At 45.1% G+C, this 21,548-nt stretch overlaps 2 protein-coding genes across 5 annotated transcripts in view; one reads left to right on the top strand and one right to left on the bottom strand.

Moving 5' to 3' along the window:
- Fsip1 (fibrous sheath interacting protein 1) overlaps positions 1-8,548 on the top strand; it is a 139,888-nt gene extending 131,340 nt beyond the window's left edge. For all 3 annotated transcript variants that reach the window (XM_034495497.2, XM_076929473.1, XM_076929474.1), the window contains one exon: positions 1,978-8,548. In XM_034495497.2, coding sequence (XP_034351388.1) covers positions 1,978-2,030 — 53 coding nt within the window. In that variant the 3' untranslated portion in view covers positions 2,031-8,548. The remainder of the gene's footprint in view (positions 1-1,977) is intronic.
- On the bottom strand, positions 5,565-21,033 carry Thbs1 (thrombospondin 1). 2 transcript variants are annotated; one of them, XM_034495944.2, is made up of 22 exons: positions 20,845-21,033; positions 20,244-20,338; positions 19,364-19,923; positions 18,511-18,586; positions 18,075-18,277; positions 17,858-17,980; positions 17,022-17,115; positions 15,222-15,395; positions 14,505-14,681; positions 14,021-14,194; positions 13,646-13,773; positions 13,378-13,530; positions 12,809-13,027; positions 12,327-12,434; positions 11,632-11,791; positions 11,391-11,509; positions 9,953-10,187; positions 9,537-9,764; positions 9,126-9,397; positions 8,661-8,758; positions 8,406-8,545; positions 5,565-7,641 (listed from the first exon to the last, which is right to left on the bottom strand). In XM_034495944.2, exons 2-22 carry the CDS (start codon positions 20,308-20,310, stop codon positions 7,634-7,636), a joined length of 3,516 nt encoding a protein of 1,171 aa, XP_034351835.1. In that variant the 5' UTR covers positions 20,311-20,338; positions 20,845-21,033; the 3' UTR covers positions 5,565-7,633. The 2 variants fall into 2 exon arrangements, with proteins under 2 accessions (XP_034351835.1, XP_034351836.1); XM_034495945.2 differs by having other exon boundaries at positions 18,075-18,274.
- Between the last annotated feature and the right edge of the window lie 515 nt (positions 21,034-21,548).

Genomic DNA, 21,548 nt, shown 5'->3' with positions numbered 1-21,548 from the left:
AACTTGGATGGGTTCGTTCACATGTTCCTTCAGCGGATGGCAGCTACATCCACTGTACCACCAATGCTATGTGTTCCTTCAAAGGAGACTGAACCTGAACTCATCCTCTTTGATCTCTGCATGCATGTTTTCTATCTTCACTGAGTGCTTGAGCATGTTAGCTCTCTATTGGATCATTTTAAGTACACTGCCTTGATAGTTTTATGTGCGTATACAACTTCCTTAAAAGCCTGTGACTTTAAAAGGATAGAGTACAGTGACTACTGCTGCAGAGATGGGGAAGCTTAGTTGGCTGTACTGCGTAATTACTCCATCTTTGGATACACAGCCAGACCGAGATCTCTTGAGCATGTGTGCAGGTCCTGGAGTCAACCTTGAGTATCTTTCCTCAAGAAACATCAATCTTGTCTTTTAAAGCAAGGTCTTCCACTGGGACCTGGGCTTTCCAGTTATGACGGTCCATCTATCTACACAGCTACTGCATACATATCCAAGATCCCTCTGTGTATTACACACTTTCCTAGGTTCCAGGAAGGCAACTTTACTATAAGCACTGTTGACATTTTCAGTGTGATATTTTCTTACTGTGGAGGCTGCTGTCTTCTGTGTTCTAAAGTTTAATAAAGTCCCCTGCCTGTATTCAAGATGACAGTCACAAGCCATATCTTTAGACATTGCCAAGTGTTCACTGGGCATCTCTCCTAGTTGAAAACCATTGGTCTAGGATATAAAACGAGTAGGTCACAGTCACACTTGAGATACTTCTCAGTCTTTCAATGGAGATGAGCGTTCACTCAAGTGAGCATGTATAATAGCTTCAAGATGAAGTCCATGGGTGACGTTACAGAGGAAACAACGAATGCTAAGGAGATGGGAGATGAGAATTAAAGGTCAGTCCTCAAGAGTGACCTTTCAATGGGTGGGCCTTTGACTACTGCACAAAAAAGGACTCAAATTTACAACAACTAAGCAAACAAACAAAGACAGGGCATGCATGTGATGCTATGGTCCCTTCTTTATCTGCTTTAGCTTCCTCTACATTCTACTTTGTACTTCTTTTCCATGCTGCAACAATGTCATCACATTTCTCTACTTTTGAGTCTCTGTATCCGTGCAGACCCTGGGTATTTCCTGTAGGTGGCGTTATAACACATGCAGCCTTTGTGAGTGCCTTTTACACACAGCAATGTTTTCCACATTTACCCATCTCACAGCATGTATCCATGGTCTGTTCTTTTTACCTCTGAGTAATATTCCGTTGTATTGATATAGCCCATTTTATTTATCTGTTCATTTATGGACCCTTAGGGCTTTCCCCCTTTTCAGCATTATTGTATATAATGCTGATATAAATATTTGTGTATGAGTTTTTGTTGGATATTATGTCCCCCCCCCTCCACTTTGGCACATGCCTAGGAGTGTAGTTGCCAGGCCTTTGGTAGTGTTTTGAGGATTTGGCAGACAGTTTTTATTTCACATCCTACAACTTTCCAGTTTTCTCCTGATTTCTTTTATTGTCATCTTATTTGATTTCATTTTTGCCCTATCTTTTTATTATTATTATTATTTTTTTGCATCAAAGGTAGAAAACACCAGGTGTGACACAATTTTTTCCTCTCCTTGAAGAGAAAAAAGCAGCCAGCCCTCATCTATCTTACAGATAGCATTTACTTTTGGCTTCAGCCTATTCCTCAGAAACTTAGAAAGCAAGAAGGTACTTTTGATGTCGTCCCCTAAATTTTCACCCCATGCAGCTGTTTTTTTTTTTTTTTTTGAACTGCAACCCTCGTGAAGACAGGCGCCTTATTTTCCTTATGGACTTTGCAGTTTGTGATGACTATTCTATAATATCAAACAGGCTATGGTCATTATATGATACAGCAAAATGGATGACGTAATGCTTAATAGGCTGAATGATATTTCTTAATTACTCATGTGTGTCTGATTATGTAATCACTGTGGCTATTTTATTTGCAGATGAACAGGAGACTGGGGATGCTGTGAACGAGCCAGGAGACCGTGAAACATGACTTTCTAGGGTTTAAGCTTAAGAAACTTGAAAATTAATTTGCATTATATTTTTTTCTGAGTTTTTTGTATTCAGGGAATGCAACATAGAGACTATTCCTCATATGACTTCAACATTTGAATTCCCTTCTTTGCTGATTGTATTTCTTTGATGTTTTTGAAACTTAGGGTGTAAATGTTAGATTTTTTAAATCATTGATAATTCCTTTTTTTTTTTTAATCATTGATAATTCCTTGTTTACAACGGTATCACTAATCTTACAATCTCAAGGGTACTTTGTAAAAACCGGTGTTGTAGCGTATGCATGCTGTGTTAAGTCTGGTGGACATGAATTTGTTGGTCTCTTATTTGTCACATTTTTAGGGAGCAGTGCTGGGGATTGAACTCAGGGCTTTGTGGATTCGAGGCAGGCATACTGTCACTCATCTCCAGCCCTCTACACTGGGTTTAATGTGTTTCAACTCTATGATGATCCTGGAGGCTTTCTCCTTCTTTCTGCCTCAGTTTCCCGTTCTTTTTTGCCCATTAAGTTTGTCAGTAAGAACAGCTCACCTCGGGAAGAACTGAGTTCTGGCAACAAAGGAATGTTAGCAGAGTCTGTGTCCTCCTGTTAGAGATGATGCCTCTTTTGAGTGTGGTGGATTATTTATTATTCTCAGTTTATTGTGTTTGTCCGGAGTTCAGGCCTTTTAGTATGAAAGGAATAAAGGTGAGGTGATCTTTATTAAAAGAAAGTCTGCAGCTCTATCACAGGAGAGAAGGTTTGTCCAGTTTTGAGCAGGGAATCTGGTCTGAGAAGGTTTTATGGCCACTCATGTAAGCTGAGGTGGCCTCATAGGGGGAAGTCTAGTTCATCCCTGATTCATAATAGGGTGACTGTGGCCCTGCCTTTAGTACAGTTTGGATTTCAGCCTGTACAGCATTGTTCATTTTTGCTAGCACACCTTTGCTAGCCCTGCATGACATTAATGATTGCTTACACATTTTCCTGACTTATTGAAGTGAAGAATTCCATAGCTACTATTTTCAAGGGCATCTACATTCTTGTGGATGTCTTTATCCAGTGTTTCTGTTTGCTTATTGTTTGTTCATTTGTGTTGATTTTGTTTTTTAGGCACAGGGGATTGAACCCAGAGCCTTGCACATGCTAGGCAAGCACTCTGCCACTGAGCCACACCCACAGCCTACTGTTTGTCCATTTAAAATGGACAGGGCATACACTGTTGCCCATGTACTACAGTAGGATTCATCTTAATGCCTGAGTTTTGCTGGCATCACATGCCTACAGAAATTTAAAATGACAATTTTAGTTTCTCCCAGAATGATCTGTGGCACTCCAGGTACTGAACAGTTTAGTGGGAACAGTCAGAGGGCAGGGGTGGTGTGGTGGAACATTTGGAGTGGGACAGAGAGAAGCTATTATTGCACGCTGGCCTTTCAGAAGGTTCAGGCTTTCCACATCCATGTTTTCCTTGTATTTGAGGTGTGTGTATGGAAGGGGTGTGGAGAGGTGGACACGTAGAGGAAGGGGAGGAGAAAGAAGAGGGATGGTAAGGGAGAAATTGTTTCTTTGGGAATTGGACAGGCTAATGACTTTACAGAATGCTTCTGCACAGAGTGTTTGAGGCATAAGGAGTCTGGCTATTGCCAGAGTTCAGTAAGAGGAAGGAGGTAATGACATTTAGTAATGAACTTTTTTGATTAAAAGGAGTAACATTATCTCATAGCAGGTCAGCTGAAAGTAGCAAGGATGGATAAGCAAGGGATACAACATAATTAATTTATCACCACGGTGGCCTCCTTTAAGTTAATAAAGATTATAGGAGAGGGGGAGAGGGAGGGAAGGAGAGAGGGAATGAGGGAGAGAGAAAATGTGTGTGTGCATGTGTGTGTGTGCATGTGCACGTGTGTGAGTGAGAGAGAGAGAGGGAGGGAGGGAGTGTGTGTGTGTAAGTGTGTGTATGAGAGAGAGAGAGGGAAGAGGGAAGGAGGGAAAGAGAAAGAGAAAGAGAGAGAGAGAGAGAGAGAGAGAGAGAGAGAGAGAGAGAACGAACAAGCTAATATACTTTAGGAAGGAATCTGGAGGCTGTAATATATAGTTTTTTAGTAACCAAATCACACCACCTTAGTTGTAAATTCTCCAGAAACCACTTTATGACTTTTCAGCCAAATGGCCCCGGAATACATGACAATAAACTCCTGTGTGAGTTGAAATATGTCATCTCGATGATTTCATTCTAGTTTTAAACAACCTACTGACTTGAAGGTCATTCTCACAGTGAAATGGAGCAAGCCTAGGCTAAAAGCTCCGATATAGCTATCCTGGGCTAAAAGTTCTGATCTGGCAACTTTTTTTCTTCTGTTGCATCTTGCCACTCCCCATCAGTTTTGACGCAACGTTTTGCTAAAAATTAAATAGAATTCTCCTTTAGGAATTCACATATGGAACAATCTGAAAGAAATGGGTGCCACCTTGCAGTTAATTATTGCTTTCAGATCATTTCCCCATCACACGCCAGTTTTTACTGTTTCATTGTGGGTCTGCAGGGCGACGGGGACACTTCATTATTGCTGTCCAGCATGCCAGTCAGGTTGGTGGTTTTAGAGGAACAGGAAAAGGTCAGCCAGTGAGGCAGATTCCACCTCACACAGCCCTCAAAGCCAAATCCTTCACCTAGCAGCATTTCTTTATTGAACTGTTTACTGGAACTAGAAATCAGTTGAATCTTCACATTCATGGTTAATCCATCCAAGATTATTCAAGTTCCACTTATTAGAACAGGATAGATACTATTCTCTTCACAGAATAATTTCACACTCACAAACATTCCTTCCAAGATTTATGTTTCTGTAACAAAATGTGTGTGTGTGTGTGTGTGTGTGTGTGTGTGAGTTTGTGGATGTGAGTGCAGGTGCCTATAGAAGAGGACACCAGATACCCTGGAAGCAGAGATGGTGAATTGCCCCTGTGGGATACTGTGGTTAGGGTCTTTGCAAGAGCAGTTGGTGCTTTAACCTTCTTAACTGCTCAGCCATCTCTCTAACTCCAACTTTGCATTTCTTTAGTTATCTGTTTTTGACACAGAGTATGTAATCTCGGAGTCCCAGGACAGTTCCTCCCTTGTGCTTCTCTGCCAACCTCTGCCCTGGGATCCATCACTCAGGATTAGAAAATGTCACATGGTCTCACAACTGTCCTTGCCTTACTCACTGATGTTCCATTCAGAAACAGAGCTGGACTTTGAGGAGTCAACACAAGACACCTAATATTAATAAAATGATGAAATGTGTTTTTGGTGAGGTGGGGTGCTTATGACACCAGGGTCATTTTTATTTTGTTTGTCATATGGCAGACTTGTGGGGGTTTTGATTCCAAAAATGTAGTAAATATATCATTTGAGTCTAGTCATACATACAGAAATTGTGAATGTTATTTCCTGCCATGCTGTGTATGCGCTATTGGTTAGGAATGGCTTTTGCCCAGACCCCATGATAGCCAGCCAGTAAAGAACAGAGCAAACACAGACACAGTAAGTATAAATATAAACTTCCATATGATTTATTGTTGTTCCTTGTACATAAGAAACAGTAATATACAAGTTACACTGCTTTAGAATGTAAAATGGATAAAAATGTGTACAAAAAAAAGCACGTTCCTAGGAAAAAGGGTATTGGCAAATAGTCAAAACTGGGGAGTAAAAAGCAAAAACAAAAATGAAACCAAAGAAACAAACTAAAACAAAACAAGAAAAACCAACATTTCTTCAATTCAGTGTGCAACATACAAAAAACAGAAATACTAACTCTACAGGCAGTATTTCCCGATAAATTATTTAAATAGCGTATCTACATAGTCTGAGATCTCTATTCCGATGGCAATGAGAAAATAATTTATAAAAATAAAAGCAACGGTATACAAGATGATAGAACAAAACCAGAACTTTGAGAAGTTGTATTTAACATTTCAAAGCTATTTCTTTATTGGGATCATCCTCTGCAAAGGATTTTTATGCTATGTACAACACCAACTTTTTAGACACAACAGTAGTTTTAAGTTTATTGACACTTAAACTCTTTCTTGATCCAAAATTCTTTACTCAGTCACACAACAAATGAGGTAATATTTGTATAAGTTCCACCTTTGTCTCTTTTGGGAAAATGAAAAAAAAAAAGGTGATTGTATTTTCTTCTCCCTGGAAATAAGCACGGTGTGGGCTGGCCTTGGAGTGCTCATGGCTTCCTTTATAAGGAGAAGCAAATGCAAATGGGCAGCCTCCTAATTCCACTTGGAGAGACAGAGAAAACAAAGGGGGAAAGCCAAAGGAATCCAAATCATTCACTCTAAGCCACAAAATGCAAAGCAGCAGCTTCTGCTGGCTTTCCACACACTGGTTTTGGAGAGATTTGCTGATCCGCCTCAGCTACCTGCTTGCGAACATTTGCTATATGCAGCCTAATTCCAGGTAGAACAGGGTTAATAAATAATCTGTATTTACAATCTTACAGTCATAAAGACTCACTATGAAGATGATTCAGATAGTCCCACACTTCCTGTTTCAGTAACAATCCTTCAGACGAATGCTCCAGAATAGGGAAAAAAAAATAAATATATTACATTGTTAAAGCGTTTGTTAAACAAAAAACAGAAGAAAATTGGAAAACTCCATGGTAATTGAGGGGGGAAAAAGAAAGAAAGAAAAGGAATGTTTTAGTTAGGTTGATAGAAATTTTGTGCCTTTCTAACCATAAAGTAAAGGCGCACTGCCCCTCCCGTGGAGGCAGCTAGAGCTCACTGAGGTGGTAGGGTTCTCTTGCTCTCCTTATACATCCGCATGCTGTACACGCAGAATAGACCAACAGTTTCAGCGTGACCAGCCAAGGGCAGCCAGCATGGCCCACACTTCTGACCCCTACTCTGGCCACTACAGGTGAGAAGCGCCCAAGGGGAGGAAGTCCAGAAGCCGGGACTTCCCTCCCTTCCCTGCTTACTCAAGTCCCTGTATGGAAGATTGGGTCAATCATCTCTCACTGGCAGTGAGGAAATGCAGCAAGTCTTTCTGTCCCCTGAAAATGATTTAGTACCGAACAAGTAACAGCTCCTCCATATTTTCTTCATACAATCGTCTCTTGGGTACATGCCCTCCCTAGCACTTTGCCTCCTGCCTCCCCACACCTGAGGACCTATGTCAGAGGTGATGTGCCGGTGAGTTCTAGTGTGTCATTTTTTTTCTTTGACATGCCTGAAAAATGCTTCTGTGTGTGCTGTTCAGAGATGGCCTCGCAGAAGTTCTGGCTCTGTGAGTAAGGCAGAGTGGAGTGGGCACCTTCCCAGTGGGACGTAAATCGTCGCTTTTGCTTTCCCAAAGCAAACCAAAATAATTCTTCATGTTCTTGGAAGATGCATTCTCATCCGTTGAAGGCCAAGTGCTGAGTCTGGGTTTGAAAACTGCATTTTCTTGAGGCAGGTCATAGGCTCTAGAAGTCCATACTATGCAAGAAGAGAGGCAAGGAAGGCAAGGAGAAGCAATCCTGGCAGGGGGTTTTCTCTAGCCCTTGATTTCAGAAGGTGCAATGCCAGCACTGGTTATGATTGGCAGCTGACGATTAGGAATCTGTTAAATAAACAAAGATGCACATGAATGAAAACTAATCAGCAAGCACACGAACATCCTAGTAGTAATCATCAGACTAGCAGCTCAGGCTTACTGTCTTTGACAGGGACAAAACATGAGTCCTTGTTGTTTCCCCTCCCCCCCCCCCACACACACACTAGCAAGTCTACTAATGTCATTCTTGTTCAGGTCATGGTTAGGCAGCCATGTTGGCGAGACTTGATTTTTGATGTCTCTGATCTTAATAATACCCAATGCCTATGAACTTGCAGACATCTGACTCAGTAAATATGTACCAAGCACATATTCTGCAGTAGGTTCGATCTCAAGAGTTTAAGTCATCACATGAAGAAAATGGAGGCAAGAAAGCTATTAGTGAGAATGAATCCTCTTGCTGCTCTTGGTCTTGAGGAAGATAGCTGGCGCTGTGCTGGCATGAATAACACCACCGCCAAGTGTGAGAGATATAAATGCATGGAGTTTCAAGGTGGTACCAATGAGGGCTAATGTTTATAGCTACTTGCTTACTGTCTGCCTCTGGACCCATGTAGGAAGAGTTCAGAGACTGCTGGGCAAGCTAATAGACCTGATATGGATTCAGGATTGCATAGACATTATTTCCTGCTTAGCATTGTATCCTCAAAGGAAAAAAAAAAAAAACCAGAACCCTCTCCCCAATAGAGTCTTTAAGTCAGTTCCTCCCATCACTGTCAACCTTATAATTCTGTAGACACATGAACTGTACACCACAGTGTCGCTCCTACCTCGGCACTCGTATTTCATGTCCGAGAAGAACACCATTTCTTGAGAGAAGACGAACAGGCCTAGTCTGCCGCCGGCGTAGGTTTTATCATAGATTGGTCCTGAGTCAGCCATGATTTTCTTTCCTTCATACATCACCACTCTGCACAGAAGAAAGAAAAAAAAAAAAAACTCACTCATGAGACTGCCACTTCTTGGTCTTATCCTCTGAGCCTATTTGTTGTGACTACAGTGAAATTTAATTCCTTCAGCCTTACCTGATAAAACCGGTCTTTGGCCTGTGGCTGAGACGCCATCTGTATGCAGTGAAATCTTTCCAACCTATGTGACGAGGGTCATGCCACAGGGTGCGCACCTGAAGGAAAAGGAGCAGAAAAGGTTGAAACACAGCTCCCTCTGAAGATTTATATTTAATTCCATGAGAAACTGCAGAAAAGGCTCCTATATTTCGAGTTGAGCTAAATTTTCAGAGGGTCAGTGTGGAGTTTCCCACAAGGCATCTCTCACTGCATGTAAACAGAGAGGGAAAGGAAAGGAGGGTTTTGTTTGAAGTGGCTGAAGCTGCCTGTGTACTTAAAGGGCAGCTCTTGGTCAGAGCCCACGCCCCTCTAGCACACCACTATGGTTTTATATCATGGTTGGTGATGCTGAGAACTTGACAGCTAAGATTCCCTAGTGGAAACTTGGCCAAAGCACTGTCTCCTGTGCTCCCCACTTCTTACCTGGCCAGGGGTGTTTCCTGTGTGCCACAGTGCATTCCGCAGGTGCTCGCCAGGTCCGGTGGTGGAGTTCACAACCTTTACAGACAGGCCTGAGTATCCCTGAGCCCTTGTGGGGTTGGTGTCCCAATAGGACTGGGTGACTTGTTTCCACATCACAACATAGAATCGGCTACTGGACTGGTAGCCAAAAACAAAGCCAGCGTAGTCATCATCCCTCTCGGTGTTGATGAAGAAGGTGCCGCTGAAGTCCACGGCATTAAACTCATCATAACCTGGAAGGCAAGGCCAGGGTCAGATTAGAGACTGTGGCTTTTACAGTATTCTCTACAATGTTCCCAGGTATCTAGAGTGGCTGAAGGCCACAGGTCAGGTTTTTTATTTGCCCCTGGATCTAAGGAGTTCATTACTTACCTACAGCAAGTCCAGGGTCACAGTTTACAGTCTGGACAAGTTCTTTGCCCTGATGGCGTACAACCCAGTTAGGGTCATTTTGGGAGGTTCCTTTGGGATCTAGAGGAATCATCTGGAATCGGCGGAAATCGGTTTCACTGATGTCAACATTCTCAGGACAGATGTCATCAATGTCTGGTACATTGTCATGGTCAAAATCATCTTTGCAGGCATCACCTCGGCCATCACCTAAGGTCAAAGAAGGCAAGAGTTCAGTGAAATTCTGAACTGCTATTATGAGTGGGTCTACTAGTTCACCATTTTGTCAAAAATTGGTGTTTTGTTACTCCATCCTCTTGGATGCCCTGTTTTTATTCCTTCCATCTAGACAGCCAAAGTGTCAGTTATGCTAGCTAGTAGTGGCTACAGTGGCTCACCATCAGAGTCCTTCTGGTCAGGATTGGGCACCAGCCTGCAGTTGTCTTTGTCATCAGGGACACCATCGTTGTCATCGTCATGGTCACAGGCATCTCCTTTGCCATCTTTATCATGGTCGGCCTGGTTGGCATTAGGCACATAGGGACAGTTGTCCAGATTGTTCTGATGGCCATCCTCATCAATGTCCTGATTGTTGTCACAGGTATCTCCTATGCGGTCTGAATCAGAGTCCAGCTGGAAGAAAGGCATCAATGGTGGGTGAGTCAAATAAAGGCCAACTCGTACTCCAGGCCTGAAGCATGGCAGTGGTCTGTGCAGACTGTCTGCATCATGTGGACGAGACAGTAATGACATTTTTTTTTTTTTTAATTTTGAAAGCATTTGTCTTTCTATATCTACCCCATAAAGAATTTATCTTTTGGCTCAGATAAAGTCAAACTCCAGAATTTCTTTTACAATAGATTTTCCCAGAGGACTAGCATTCAATACATGTGAGATGCTTTGGGATGGTTTATATAAAAACTGGATGTTTTCTTTCCCCAGGGTTTATGTTCTTTGCTTTTGAGATTTTGTATGATATTTAAATTTGCTTATAAAAGTTATTCTAAACTGAGGAATCCAAACTCATTCTGTGATGTTAAATGCTACTGAAGATATCTCATGTCTGTAGACCCAAACCCAAAGCAGAAACTCTCAGTCCTGTGTGACCTGCAGCTAATAGAGACCACTCATGGTTTCCTGTGATAGTGGCTTTTAGCATGATTCGACTTCATAAGGGTAAGTATTAGGAGTGACTTGAATTCTCATTTGTCTAATCCTTAGAAAAACAATCTATTCAAATTTCTGAGCACTGAACGTTTTCGAACCATCATTTTAGGAAAAAGAAAAATCAATTTACTTTATTCCTAGGAAACCATGATGCACAGTGACACTGAGGGAAGTTCTCTGGTACTAGAAGCCTGTGTATTAATACCTGTTTGCAGTTCAGGTTGGCAGGAGAATGAAGCTGGGTTCAGTGGGGGAATGGGAGGAACCAGACTTCTCTCCAGCTTTGAGAAGTATTTTAGCTTCCTAATTCTTTACTAGACTGTTCCTAGCCATCACATAGGTGTTTGTTTTGCTTCTGTACACTGCTCTCCTCTCAGGTTTACACGCATTGGATGCGACTATAGAACTAGCAGTCTCAGCTCTCTGTGCTGTGTAATTTGTCTTAATGGTGATTGCAGTCAAGACTGAGGTTCCAAGATTTCCACAGTAATCTCTGAGAGTATCTGCCAGAAGCTTATATCAGGCAGATTCTGCACAGGCACACATTGCAAATGGCTCTGGTGGACGCCAGTAACAGGAGGGTTTGAAGTCTATTGAATTCACTATTTTAAAGGCTTAGAAAGGGAGACACAGTACCTCACCAAGAGATTCTGAAAGGAATTCACCTACCTGGTCTGGATTGTGTTCCAGGGGGCAGTTGTCACACTGATCTCCAACCCCATCCATGTCTGTGTCCCTCTGGTCCACGTTGTAAACGTACTGGCAGTTGTCTCGTTCATTGAGGATCCCTATGGAGGAGGTGTACATGAGTCCGGCAGCCCCATATATTTTAACTAAGTCACACACTAACAGCCGCTCAGTAAGCTGTGTGTGTCTCTGTCCCTTCAGGCTGACAGGCCAGGGGCCTTACCATCTCCATCGGTGTCCACAGCACAGGCATCTCCCTCTCCATTGTTGTCTGTGTCTGCTTGGTCAGGGTTGTGGTTGTAGGGGCAGTTGTCACAGCGGTCTCCCACGTCATCTCTGTCATAGTCATACTGGGCTGGGTTGTAATGGAATGGACAGTTGTCCTGCAAAGAGGAAGAATGGACACTCTATGGTACTGCCTAGGAAATCAGCTGATGCCTTCAGCCCTACGTACAGCATTAAAGCCCCTTAAAGATCTACGGCAGTTATCCTGTACTTGGTCCATATACTAATTGAGTATTCAGCATAAGTGAAATTCCCAGACAGGAAGACACTATGGATGAAGACTGAATTCATTTTTTGGTTACAATTAAGAGAGATACAGTATATAATTATGTCCTCTCCCATTTCATTATAAAAAAATACTCATTTAGATATTATATTTGAATTGAATCTGGGGAACAGAATGCCATGTGTTCAAACTGGGGTAGTCTGTAATGAAAAAGGAAACTCACTTGAATAGTTCTTCTAGCAACATCTGTGTCCTCCAATCACTGAGAGACAGTGACAAGTTTCTAATCCTCTATATGAGTTTGGTCTATGTGTTTGCTGTCATTCTGTGATCCCTTGAATTCTAGTGTTTCAGGTTGTCATCACACCACAAGGATGAAGGAGGAATGAAGAGCATTTTATCCCTACCCTGTCATCGGGGATCTTGTCATTGTCATCATCGTCATCGCAGGCATCGCCAATTCCATCCTTGTCATAGTCTTCCTGGCCTGAGTTGGGAAGGTTGGGGCAGTTGTCCTAAGAAAAAGGAGACACAGTTAGCATTCGCTTGTTTGGCACACACTGAGGGGCCACACTGGGATAGCCTACCAGGATGCTCAGGCACAGCCATGTGTTTAATGGGAAGATGAAGCCATGGAATGTATTTTGGGAGGTTACTTATGTGTAGTCTGTACAAATGCTCTGGGTTTCATATATGCCATGAACACAAATCATGCTCTGAAATGTATCTGGGATACAAATGCCCAAAGAGCCTGATCTCAGCACAGAATGACTCCATGTGAAAGAGCATTAATGTCCTTCTGCCTTTGGGAGGCTCAACTCTTGTTTCATTTCAGTTTTCCAACATTCAGAATTCCTTAGCCCATTCCTGAGAGGGAAGCTGGCTGTACCTTTTTGCAGTGGTAAGTTGCGTTGGCCACACACACCAGGTTTTCATTAGGCCAGCCGTCGAGGTCTGTGTCCTCTCCGCAGATGATGCCGTTGCCTGCGTAGCCAGGCTTGCACTCACAGCGGTACATGGGGTCGCTGTAGTGACCCAGGTAGTTGCACTTGGCGTTCTTGTTGCAGTCGTGCGTCCCATCCGTGCAGGGGTTTCGGGGTTTGCACACCTGAGGGTACAGCATCCCCAGTGCTATCACAGGATGTCTAAAAGTCCCAAGCCCCAAGAGTCCAGGTCCCTCCCATTCTGAAACAGATAGCAGCCCCATTTGGGAGAAAGGTGAGATTCTTCTGTCAACCTCCATTCTCTATGAGGATGTCTAGGTTATTTGCAAATGCTGATTTACACTGGGTTTTCTTGGAACTGCTCATGGTGTGCAAGCCTGTCTGATCACAGCTTCTTTGAGCATAGAATTTTCATACATCTGAGACTGTGCACTGAATACACAGACACTCTCTGTCTGTTTATTGTTTGACCAAAGACAGCCCTCTTCTACTCTGGCCTATGTGTCTACGATACCTGTTTGTTGGCCATGGCATGTTCGACACCTCGGCCGAAGGGCTGTGAGCCGGTGAATCGTGGTGGGCAGGGCAGGCAGTTGTAGCCAGGATCTGTGTTCTTGCACCGATGTTCTCCGTTGTGATTGAAGCAAGCATCAGGCACTTCTTTGCACTGTGGAGGAAATGAGAGTTTGCATAGCACTTGGCAAATGCTGTTTTAAGGAAGGGCCCTGGGCCAGGTTAGCTTCTTTCTTCATTCTGATAACTTAGAGCCACTGGTTGCTTACCTCATCAACGTCTTTGCACTGGATGCCATTTCCACTGTAGCCAGGAGGACACGAACCACATTTCCAGCTACCATCAGGATAGCTAGTGCACTTGGCACCAGCAAAGCAAGGATTGGACAGGCATCCATCTGAGGTGAGGTAAGAGACGGGTAAGTGCTTAGGTCTAAGTTGCTGTTACTGCTACGTGCTACTTAAAACAGAATAAGGCATTGCAGGCCCTCTGTTACTGCTAATGGTTGCCCAGCATCTTACAGTAATCAGACCACCAGGGCCAATCAAATATGGCACCCCTACCCTCTCCACACCCAGTGAATACAGACTATGACATTCATAAAAGAGAAAGCTCCCAGGGTGGTCCCTGGCTTCCCAGCTTACCAATCGGACAGTCCTGCTTGTTGCAAACTTGATTTTCTGTCACATCACCAACACAGTCTTTGCCTCCAAACTGGGGTGTGGGGTTGTTACAGAGTCGGCTACGTCTCTGCACTCCTCCTCCACAGGTGACAGAGCAGATGTCCCATGGTGACCAGGGACCCCAGCCTCCATTGACTGTAAGGAAGTGAGTCACATGTAAAAATTCAGTTTTCAGGTGCCGTATTAGTCCCAGAGGCCTGTCCTGAGCCTGTTACAAATGCCTTCTAACCTGGCCCATGAGAAGAATCTTTGGTAATTAGGGAGGCTGAAGTGGTTTGCTTTCTGCTTTTCATTAAAAGAAGCTGCTGAGTGTGCAGAACTTTGTTTCTGTTTGTTTCTCTAGTGAGTGAGCTCCCATGCCCCATGGTCCACTGAACCGCAGAGAGCAGGGGACCATCTGGATAAAGCTGCCTCCCATGTATCCCCGGGTCAGGCCCACACTTACTTGGGCAGGCGTCTTTCTTGCAGGCTTGGGTCTCCCGAGCTTCACCTTCACAGGGCTTCCCGTTCATCTGGGGGCTGGGGGAGTTGCAGAGCCGGATCCTTGTGATCACGCCGTCACCACAGGTCACGGAACAGGACGACCACGGGGACCAGTGACTCCAGCCACCGTCCTGTTTAACTGAAGGACAAAGCTGATGGTCACACATGGTGCTGCATTGGAAGGGGCCACAAAGCAAGTCTCAACACTCAGTAATTCTAGCAGCTGACCAACAGCAAGTTAAACTAGTGTGTAGTAGAAACTGGCTGCTGCCACATGGCAATGGAGAAGCTACAGGAAAGATGGATTTGTGTGAGTGTGTGTGAGAGTTGCTGTCAACAACGCTGGTCAGGAGCCCAGCTCTATTCTAATTGTTTCACGTGAATTATCTAGAGAAAATGCCTAAAATAACTTTATCAAGAATGGTTATTATTCTCATGTTATAGATGAGCAAGAGCCCCAGGGAAGGAAGGTCATGCTCAAGAGTGCAGAGGTTAGAGGTTAGAGGTTAGAGGTTAGAGGTTAGAGGTTAGAGGTTAGAGGTTAGAGGCTAGAGGTTAGAGGTTAGAGGTGTGATTGAGACTGAGAGCCCAAGCTCAGAACCTGCACCCTCAGGCTCCCTGCTATGGTGAGGACAGCATTGGGGTGAGATTGCCACCCCTTGGCGGCCATGATGCTTACATCTTTTGTCGCACTCCTGAATGTGGCAGGTCCTTGTCTGTACCGAAGAGCCCTCACATCTGTTGTTGAGGCTGTCACAGGAGCGACCACGCTGCTGAATCCCATTGCCACATGTGGCAGAGCAGGAAGTCCACTCAGACCAAGGAGACCAGCCATCATCAGCAGAGTCGCTGGCTGTGGGGAGAAATGAGGCATTTAGCATCTCGTGTCTAAGATAAACTGTTCTTTAGAGAGCTCTGCTTAGCACCCTTTATTGCTAGAGGTTGCAAAGCAATAGGTTTCTCTATAAAAATCCTTTTTTTTCATACTCCTAGCTTAAGTGAAGCATGATTAACCAATAGAGAGTGTATACATTTATGTACACGCCAGATGCTTGGCTACACTCATGTGTTTGGAAGTCTTAATCCTCATGGAGCCAATTCACATGTTCCTCATTTCACAGGCACCAGCAAATCTTAAGCTTGCAGTCAAATATTGACTCCAGAGATGCCAGTGTGCCCTGCATGAGATCTCCCTGGTCTAAGTAGCACAAGTCTTAGGCCAGTGGTCCAGGAGTTCATCCTAGGTCATCATGTGTAAAGTCTGGGGTGATGGCACTCTCTGCCTGCTCACAGCGTGCACTCTCCTGTTCTCCCATAATGGCTTCTCTGCGTGCATCTCAAGCAAATTCCCCTTTACTGACTTAGGACATCTTAGATGTTTCCAGGCTGGTGGCCAAGAACGTCAGTATGTTAGGCAGCTGCTCTGCATCATTTCTGACTAGCAGCGAAGCCCTGGTCCATGTCGGGAGGCAGTTTGCCTGGGGCTCTGCTCTGCCTCAGCCATGAGGTGGATCAGTTTGTTTTCCTCATATGCTGACCTCTGGTGTTTTTGTACACTTTCTCAAGAGGAGAGGGTGTTTGTTTGCTGTCTGCTCAGACACCATGACGACAATCACTCCTGTCTATCAGAGGACAGGGAACTTGTTTTCGCCATCCGTGGACATCTTCCTAACAACCCCCAGTTCAAGCTCAGAACACTGCTAGCTCTCAGCAGGCGTTGTTCCCTGTAACTCGCCCTCATTTAGAGGTTGGACAGAAATGGATACACAGAAAAACATTATTGTGCCAAAACTGCTACCATGGTATTGATGATTCTGAGCCGTGGCTCATGTGTTCGACTCTGTGTGTTTGAGTGAAGGGCAATTCAACATCCCTGATTTCTTCGTGAGCATAATGAGTCACTTTTATGACTTGTGCCTTCTGCATTAAAACATCTCCTTAGCAAAGTGATTACACTGGCAACTGCCCCGGAGGCAGAGCGTTTACACAGCAGTGCAGTGGCTGATGCCTTTCACTACCCTGGAAATTCAACAGTTACTAAGCTCTTAGGCCTCATATCACTGCAGATAAGACAGGAGGCTTTTCAAGCCTCAGCCCAATGCTTATACTAGTTTCTGTCTGTTCTCCACTAGATAATTTTTCTCTAATAAAAAGATCAATTTCTAAAAGCAACCAACTTAAATCTACTGCTATAGTCATTTCCTCTCCTCATAGCATAAAGCCAGAATCCATAAACTCTGCCAAGATCATCCATTGCATATGCCTTAATCCAGATGAGTGGTTAAGATTTAGTTCCCATGGAGGTTCAGGCTCTGGACAATAGACTAGCTGATAGTTACTCAAGTCTGTCTGCAAGAATCTTACAGGATATGTCTGATGGAGCTGTGAGGGGCTGGGCTCTAGTGTTGTGCCCAGCTGTCAGGATGCCCCCAAACTGAGCCAGCCACTGAGGGATGACTACACCATTTTAGGAACTTACGCCAGCACCGTGGGCAGCATTCACCATCAGGAACCGTGGCATTGGAGCAGGGCATGATGGGGCAGGACACCTTTTTGCAGATGGTAACTGAGTTCTGTAAGGCAAGAGAAAGAGAGGGAAATAAGTTACCAAGTATATTGCAGAGGGGAGCTTTCTGTGACATTTTCATTATAAGCCAGGACACAGGCGGGTGGATTTTACAGAAGGAATGTCTCTGCTGAATCTGAAGTCCTTAGAGTTGCATAGTTCCAGGGCTAATTCTCACTCCATACTTTGAAAAAGTTCTTTTTAACTGCTACTCAATCAGGGCTGGAAGTTACAGAACAACACATTTGTATAGAGAAGAGCGACAGACTTTGCAGGTCATCTCAGTAAGGATCTCAAATGTAGATAAGGCTTTATCACATACTGGAGGAAAATGGCAACTTAATTAAAGTTGCATCTCAAGTTCAGTAATCAGTGATTTGCATTTGAACGTTTCCTGGTGAGCTAGAGTTATGAACAGTGTTAGAAGAACCTGCCCGCCAGAGTGGAATACAAATCAGGGCTGGCCAAAAAAGAATGCTCTAAGCAGCTTTCATGCACTTGACATTCAATACTTGGTCTTTGAACTGAAGCAGGTAAACTATTCCAGTGTTTAGATAGATTTGTTCTCTTAGCTTCTTAGCCTAGGGTATAATTAAGACTTTGAGATTTAAAGAGGAATTTGTAGATGCCATTACATATTAAAGAAAAAAAAATCACTTTTGGTAGCAGGCCAGAGCACATTTAAAAGTGTGTGTAGTCATTTAAGTATCTCCTGAGACATATGTTTGTAATCTGTGAGTGTCCCTTACCTGGCAGTGGCACTCTGTGCAACTATCTACAGTCCACTCCTCGTTATTCCTGTATTGGACTCCATTGTGGAAGCAGAGGGGAGGCCGCCTCAGCTCACTAGCCAGCTCTCTGTTCTCTTCCGTCTGAAAGGGGAGAACATTCATGAGTGTCCAGACTCCCATGAGACCACCTGTGGAGATCTTCAAGAGCTGGCAAATGGGAGGAGAGGCCACTGACCACTTTGCGGATGCTGTCCTGTAGCGTGGTCACGATGGTGCGCAGGCCCCTCAGTTCCAGGACCATGCTGGATAGTTCATCACAGGAGAGGCCACAGATGGCTTGGAGGTCCTTTGTTTTGTGGCCGATGTAGTTGGTGCGGATAGCAGGGCTGGAACCGTTAACCACGTTGTTGTCAAGGGTGAGGAGGACGTTGGTAGCTGCTAAGAAATAAGATGTAATATATTCTATAGCTGATTCAAGGCTTCAAGGGCTGATTGAACAAGCCCACCCTTCAAGGTCCTTGGTTGTAAAAGACATTCCTTCTGGGATGACAGTGGTATGTCAACTGTTCCCCTGAGATGATGTGTGTACACCCTACTGCTTACATTTCTCAGGGTGCTTTTGGTGGAATTCCCCAGAATTCTCCAAATCTTAAAAACACAGGGGTACTCACAGCTGGAGCAGCCTTTGTTCCTGAGAATGTCTTCTGGGGTGGTTCCAAAGACAAACCTCACATTCTGCAGCACCCCCTGTGGGCAGAGGACAGACATTGTAGAATGCTGGGAGTGGGGGTGGGGCAGTTGGCTTGTGGTGAACACTCAGGAAGTTTAAAAGATCTTAAGATCACCCTGCCACAATATCTCATAGACACAACTTGCCAAACAACTTCAAAATCTTAATTGTGTCTTCTGCTAACTCAAGCATTTTACAAAGAATCCAGTTAGCAGGCTGCTTGGGGTACACAGGAAATGGAATCTGATTCCAAGTCTGGAGGACACGATACTCTCCAGTGACAAAGAGTTAATGTGGGCGTTCAAAGCCACTCTTGTAAAAAAAAAAAATCTGAAAGTTAAGGCAAGGAAGAAGTCCCAGACGCAATGACCAGATTGTTATTCATGCCTTGCTTTGGGTCTACACTGAAAGCATCCGGAACACCCTACCCAGGGACTCAAATACTGACAAAGTATTATTTTCATGCCTATTAAAATTGGTAGGTATATTTGATACAAGTTACTTTCCTAAGAGCACATATTGGAACAGGCTGAGTGTAATAGGAAAACCATTTCTTATCTCTCCGGGTAGCTTTGAAAGCATGGTTCCCAGTCCTGGCATCATTACAACTTATTAGGAACGAAATTTCTCAGGTCCCTCATCCGACCTACCAAATCTGAAACCCTGGAGTTTGGGGGCATCCGTGCATGATTTAACCAGCCCTCTGGGGGAGTCTGCTCCTCTCTACATCTGAGAATCCTTTAGTCTACAGATATTAACTCCACATAGCACTCGTGACAAGTAAGAAGAGTTACCTGAAAATTGTCATTGACATCTCCCTTTGCAATGCGGAGCCTGGCAACGCTGGCCAAATCCCTGGTGAAGATGCTCTGGATGGGCACATCCAGCTCTGCGCTCTCCATCTTCTCACAGTCAATGTAGAGTTGGGCCCGGTCTTCTTGAACAAACAGTGTGATGCTCTTCCACTGGCCAGTGGCCAGGAGAGCTTCCTCCACTGATACCACTTGTTGCTTCCCTGGCAGGCTCAGACTCAGGTCCAGGGTCCCTGCTTTGCCATTGGAGACCACACTGAAGATCTGGCCAGTATTGTCTTTGTGTTCCACGGCCAGGAGTGTTCCCCGAGTCCTCTTCAACTGCCTCAAGGAAGCCAGGAAGATGAAGCCTTTGTCGGCCCACACAGCGTCTAGTAGGTCTTGGAACTTGTCATCTGGCACAGCGGGGATCAGGTTGGCATTCTCAATTCGGAAGGCGGGGCTGGATAGATCTTGGCCCTTCACCAGTCGGCGACCGGGGCCCTTGCGGGCACCTCCAATGAGTTCAAAAATGTCAAACACACCGTTGTCTCCCCCAGACTCTGTAAGGCGAGAGAAGACAATCTAGGCTTTCCAGGCTAGGAGTAAGGGTGTAAAGTCCTGGCTGTGTGATGGGCCAAGGTGAGAACTCTTGGCAAATATGGAAAGCTGAATGAACACCGAGAGGGAAGCTGCATCCTGGCGCTAAGGGCTGGAAACAGCTAAGGAGAACACAGGAGGGGTACACCTGAGCTATCTTGCACGAGGGAGGAAGGGAGGGAGGGAGGGAGGGGGAGAGAGAGAGAGAGAGAGAGAGAGAGAGAGAGAGAGAGAGAGAGAGAGAGAGAGAGAGAGAGAGAGAGAATGAATATCACAGACTTACCTGGAATGCGGTTGCTTCTACACAAATGTAACAGGAACAGGACACCTAGTCCCCGGATGAGCTCCATGGTGGAGCCTTTGTGTCCAACAGGGAACCTGTAGCAAGAAGCACAGGAGTCAGGAGTCAGAGACAAGGAAGCAAGGTGGGAGGGCAGAGGGGTGTGTGTGTGTGTGTGTGTGTGTGTGTGTGTGTGTGTGTGTGTGTGTTTTCTTCTTTGGCCCCATACGTGCTGAAAAGGATTTACTTTCCAGACGGTATCCAGTATAAAATGAGTGCCAGAGGCAGGGGATTGTTGGGGTTCCAGGATGAAGGGCATAAAGTGACATTTTTTTTTTGTTCGTTTAGACAAGCTTACAGAATGTAGCTGGGGAGAAGGATGGCAAAAGTCAGGGGTAACCTGGGGACTACTTGGTGAGAAAATCTTGGGGTGTCTTGGAGGTATGTGAACCCTAAGGCTGGAAGTTCTTTCCAGCGGATAGATGAGGCAGAATAAGGGACAGTTAGGAAAATCAAAAGGGGATCCAGAGTCGCTCGGATTGTCTGCAGCCTGGGGTTTTGAGGTGGCCGGCCAGGTGCTCCGCAGAGGCTTGTGAAGGCTTACCTGCGTGCACCGGGGCTCAGTAGCCGGGAGGGGTGGCAAAGGTGAAGACAAGGACGCTGAGTCCGGTGAAGACACTGGGGCTGCCGCTGCGCCTGGAGAGATCGTGGCAGGACTGGGTAGCTGCGTCGCGATTGCCTGCAGAAGTCCGATGAGGCTGGCTGACTCCAGGCAGTGGCTGGCTCGACGGAGGAACCCTGGACCTTTTAAAGAGGCTCTCGCATTCCTGACCAATAGGCAGGAAGCGGGGGGGGGGGGGGGGGGAGGGCGGGGGGGAGGGAGGGGGAGACACGGAACGGGCGGGGGGGGGGGGGGGGAAGGGGGACTGGTTCCTCTCTCCGCCCCCTGCTGCCTGGCGCGCAGCTCGCGGGCTGAAAGTGAAGGGGGAGACTCCGATCCCGCACAGGAGCCCTGGAACTTCTCAGAAAAATAGATCCTCCTCCCACGCAGCCTTGGCGTACTCAGGCTCAGCGCTTAGGATCTTGCGCCATGCGAGCTAGAGACGTTCCACATCAGGGTCCCCAGATGTGATACTCCTTTGGGGACCACCTAAACCCTTTACCGGGGCTTTTACTAAAGCACGTCTTCTTGAATATTTCGATAACAGAAACGCTTGGGGATCCAGACAGATTGGTTTAAAAATAAAAGAAGGCAAAAAGGTCGGACCCCTTAAAGGAAGCTGCCTCCTGGGTCTATCCTGTGGGGGA

The sequence above is a fragment of the Arvicanthis niloticus genome, chromosome 2 (genome assembly GCF_011762505.2).
Source record: "Arvicanthis niloticus isolate mArvNil1 chromosome 2, mArvNil1.pat.X, whole genome shotgun sequence".
Lineage (NCBI taxonomy): Eukaryota > Metazoa > Chordata > Mammalia > Rodentia > Muridae > Arvicanthis > Arvicanthis niloticus.
This window is presented reverse-complemented; position numbering and strand designations above follow the sequence as displayed.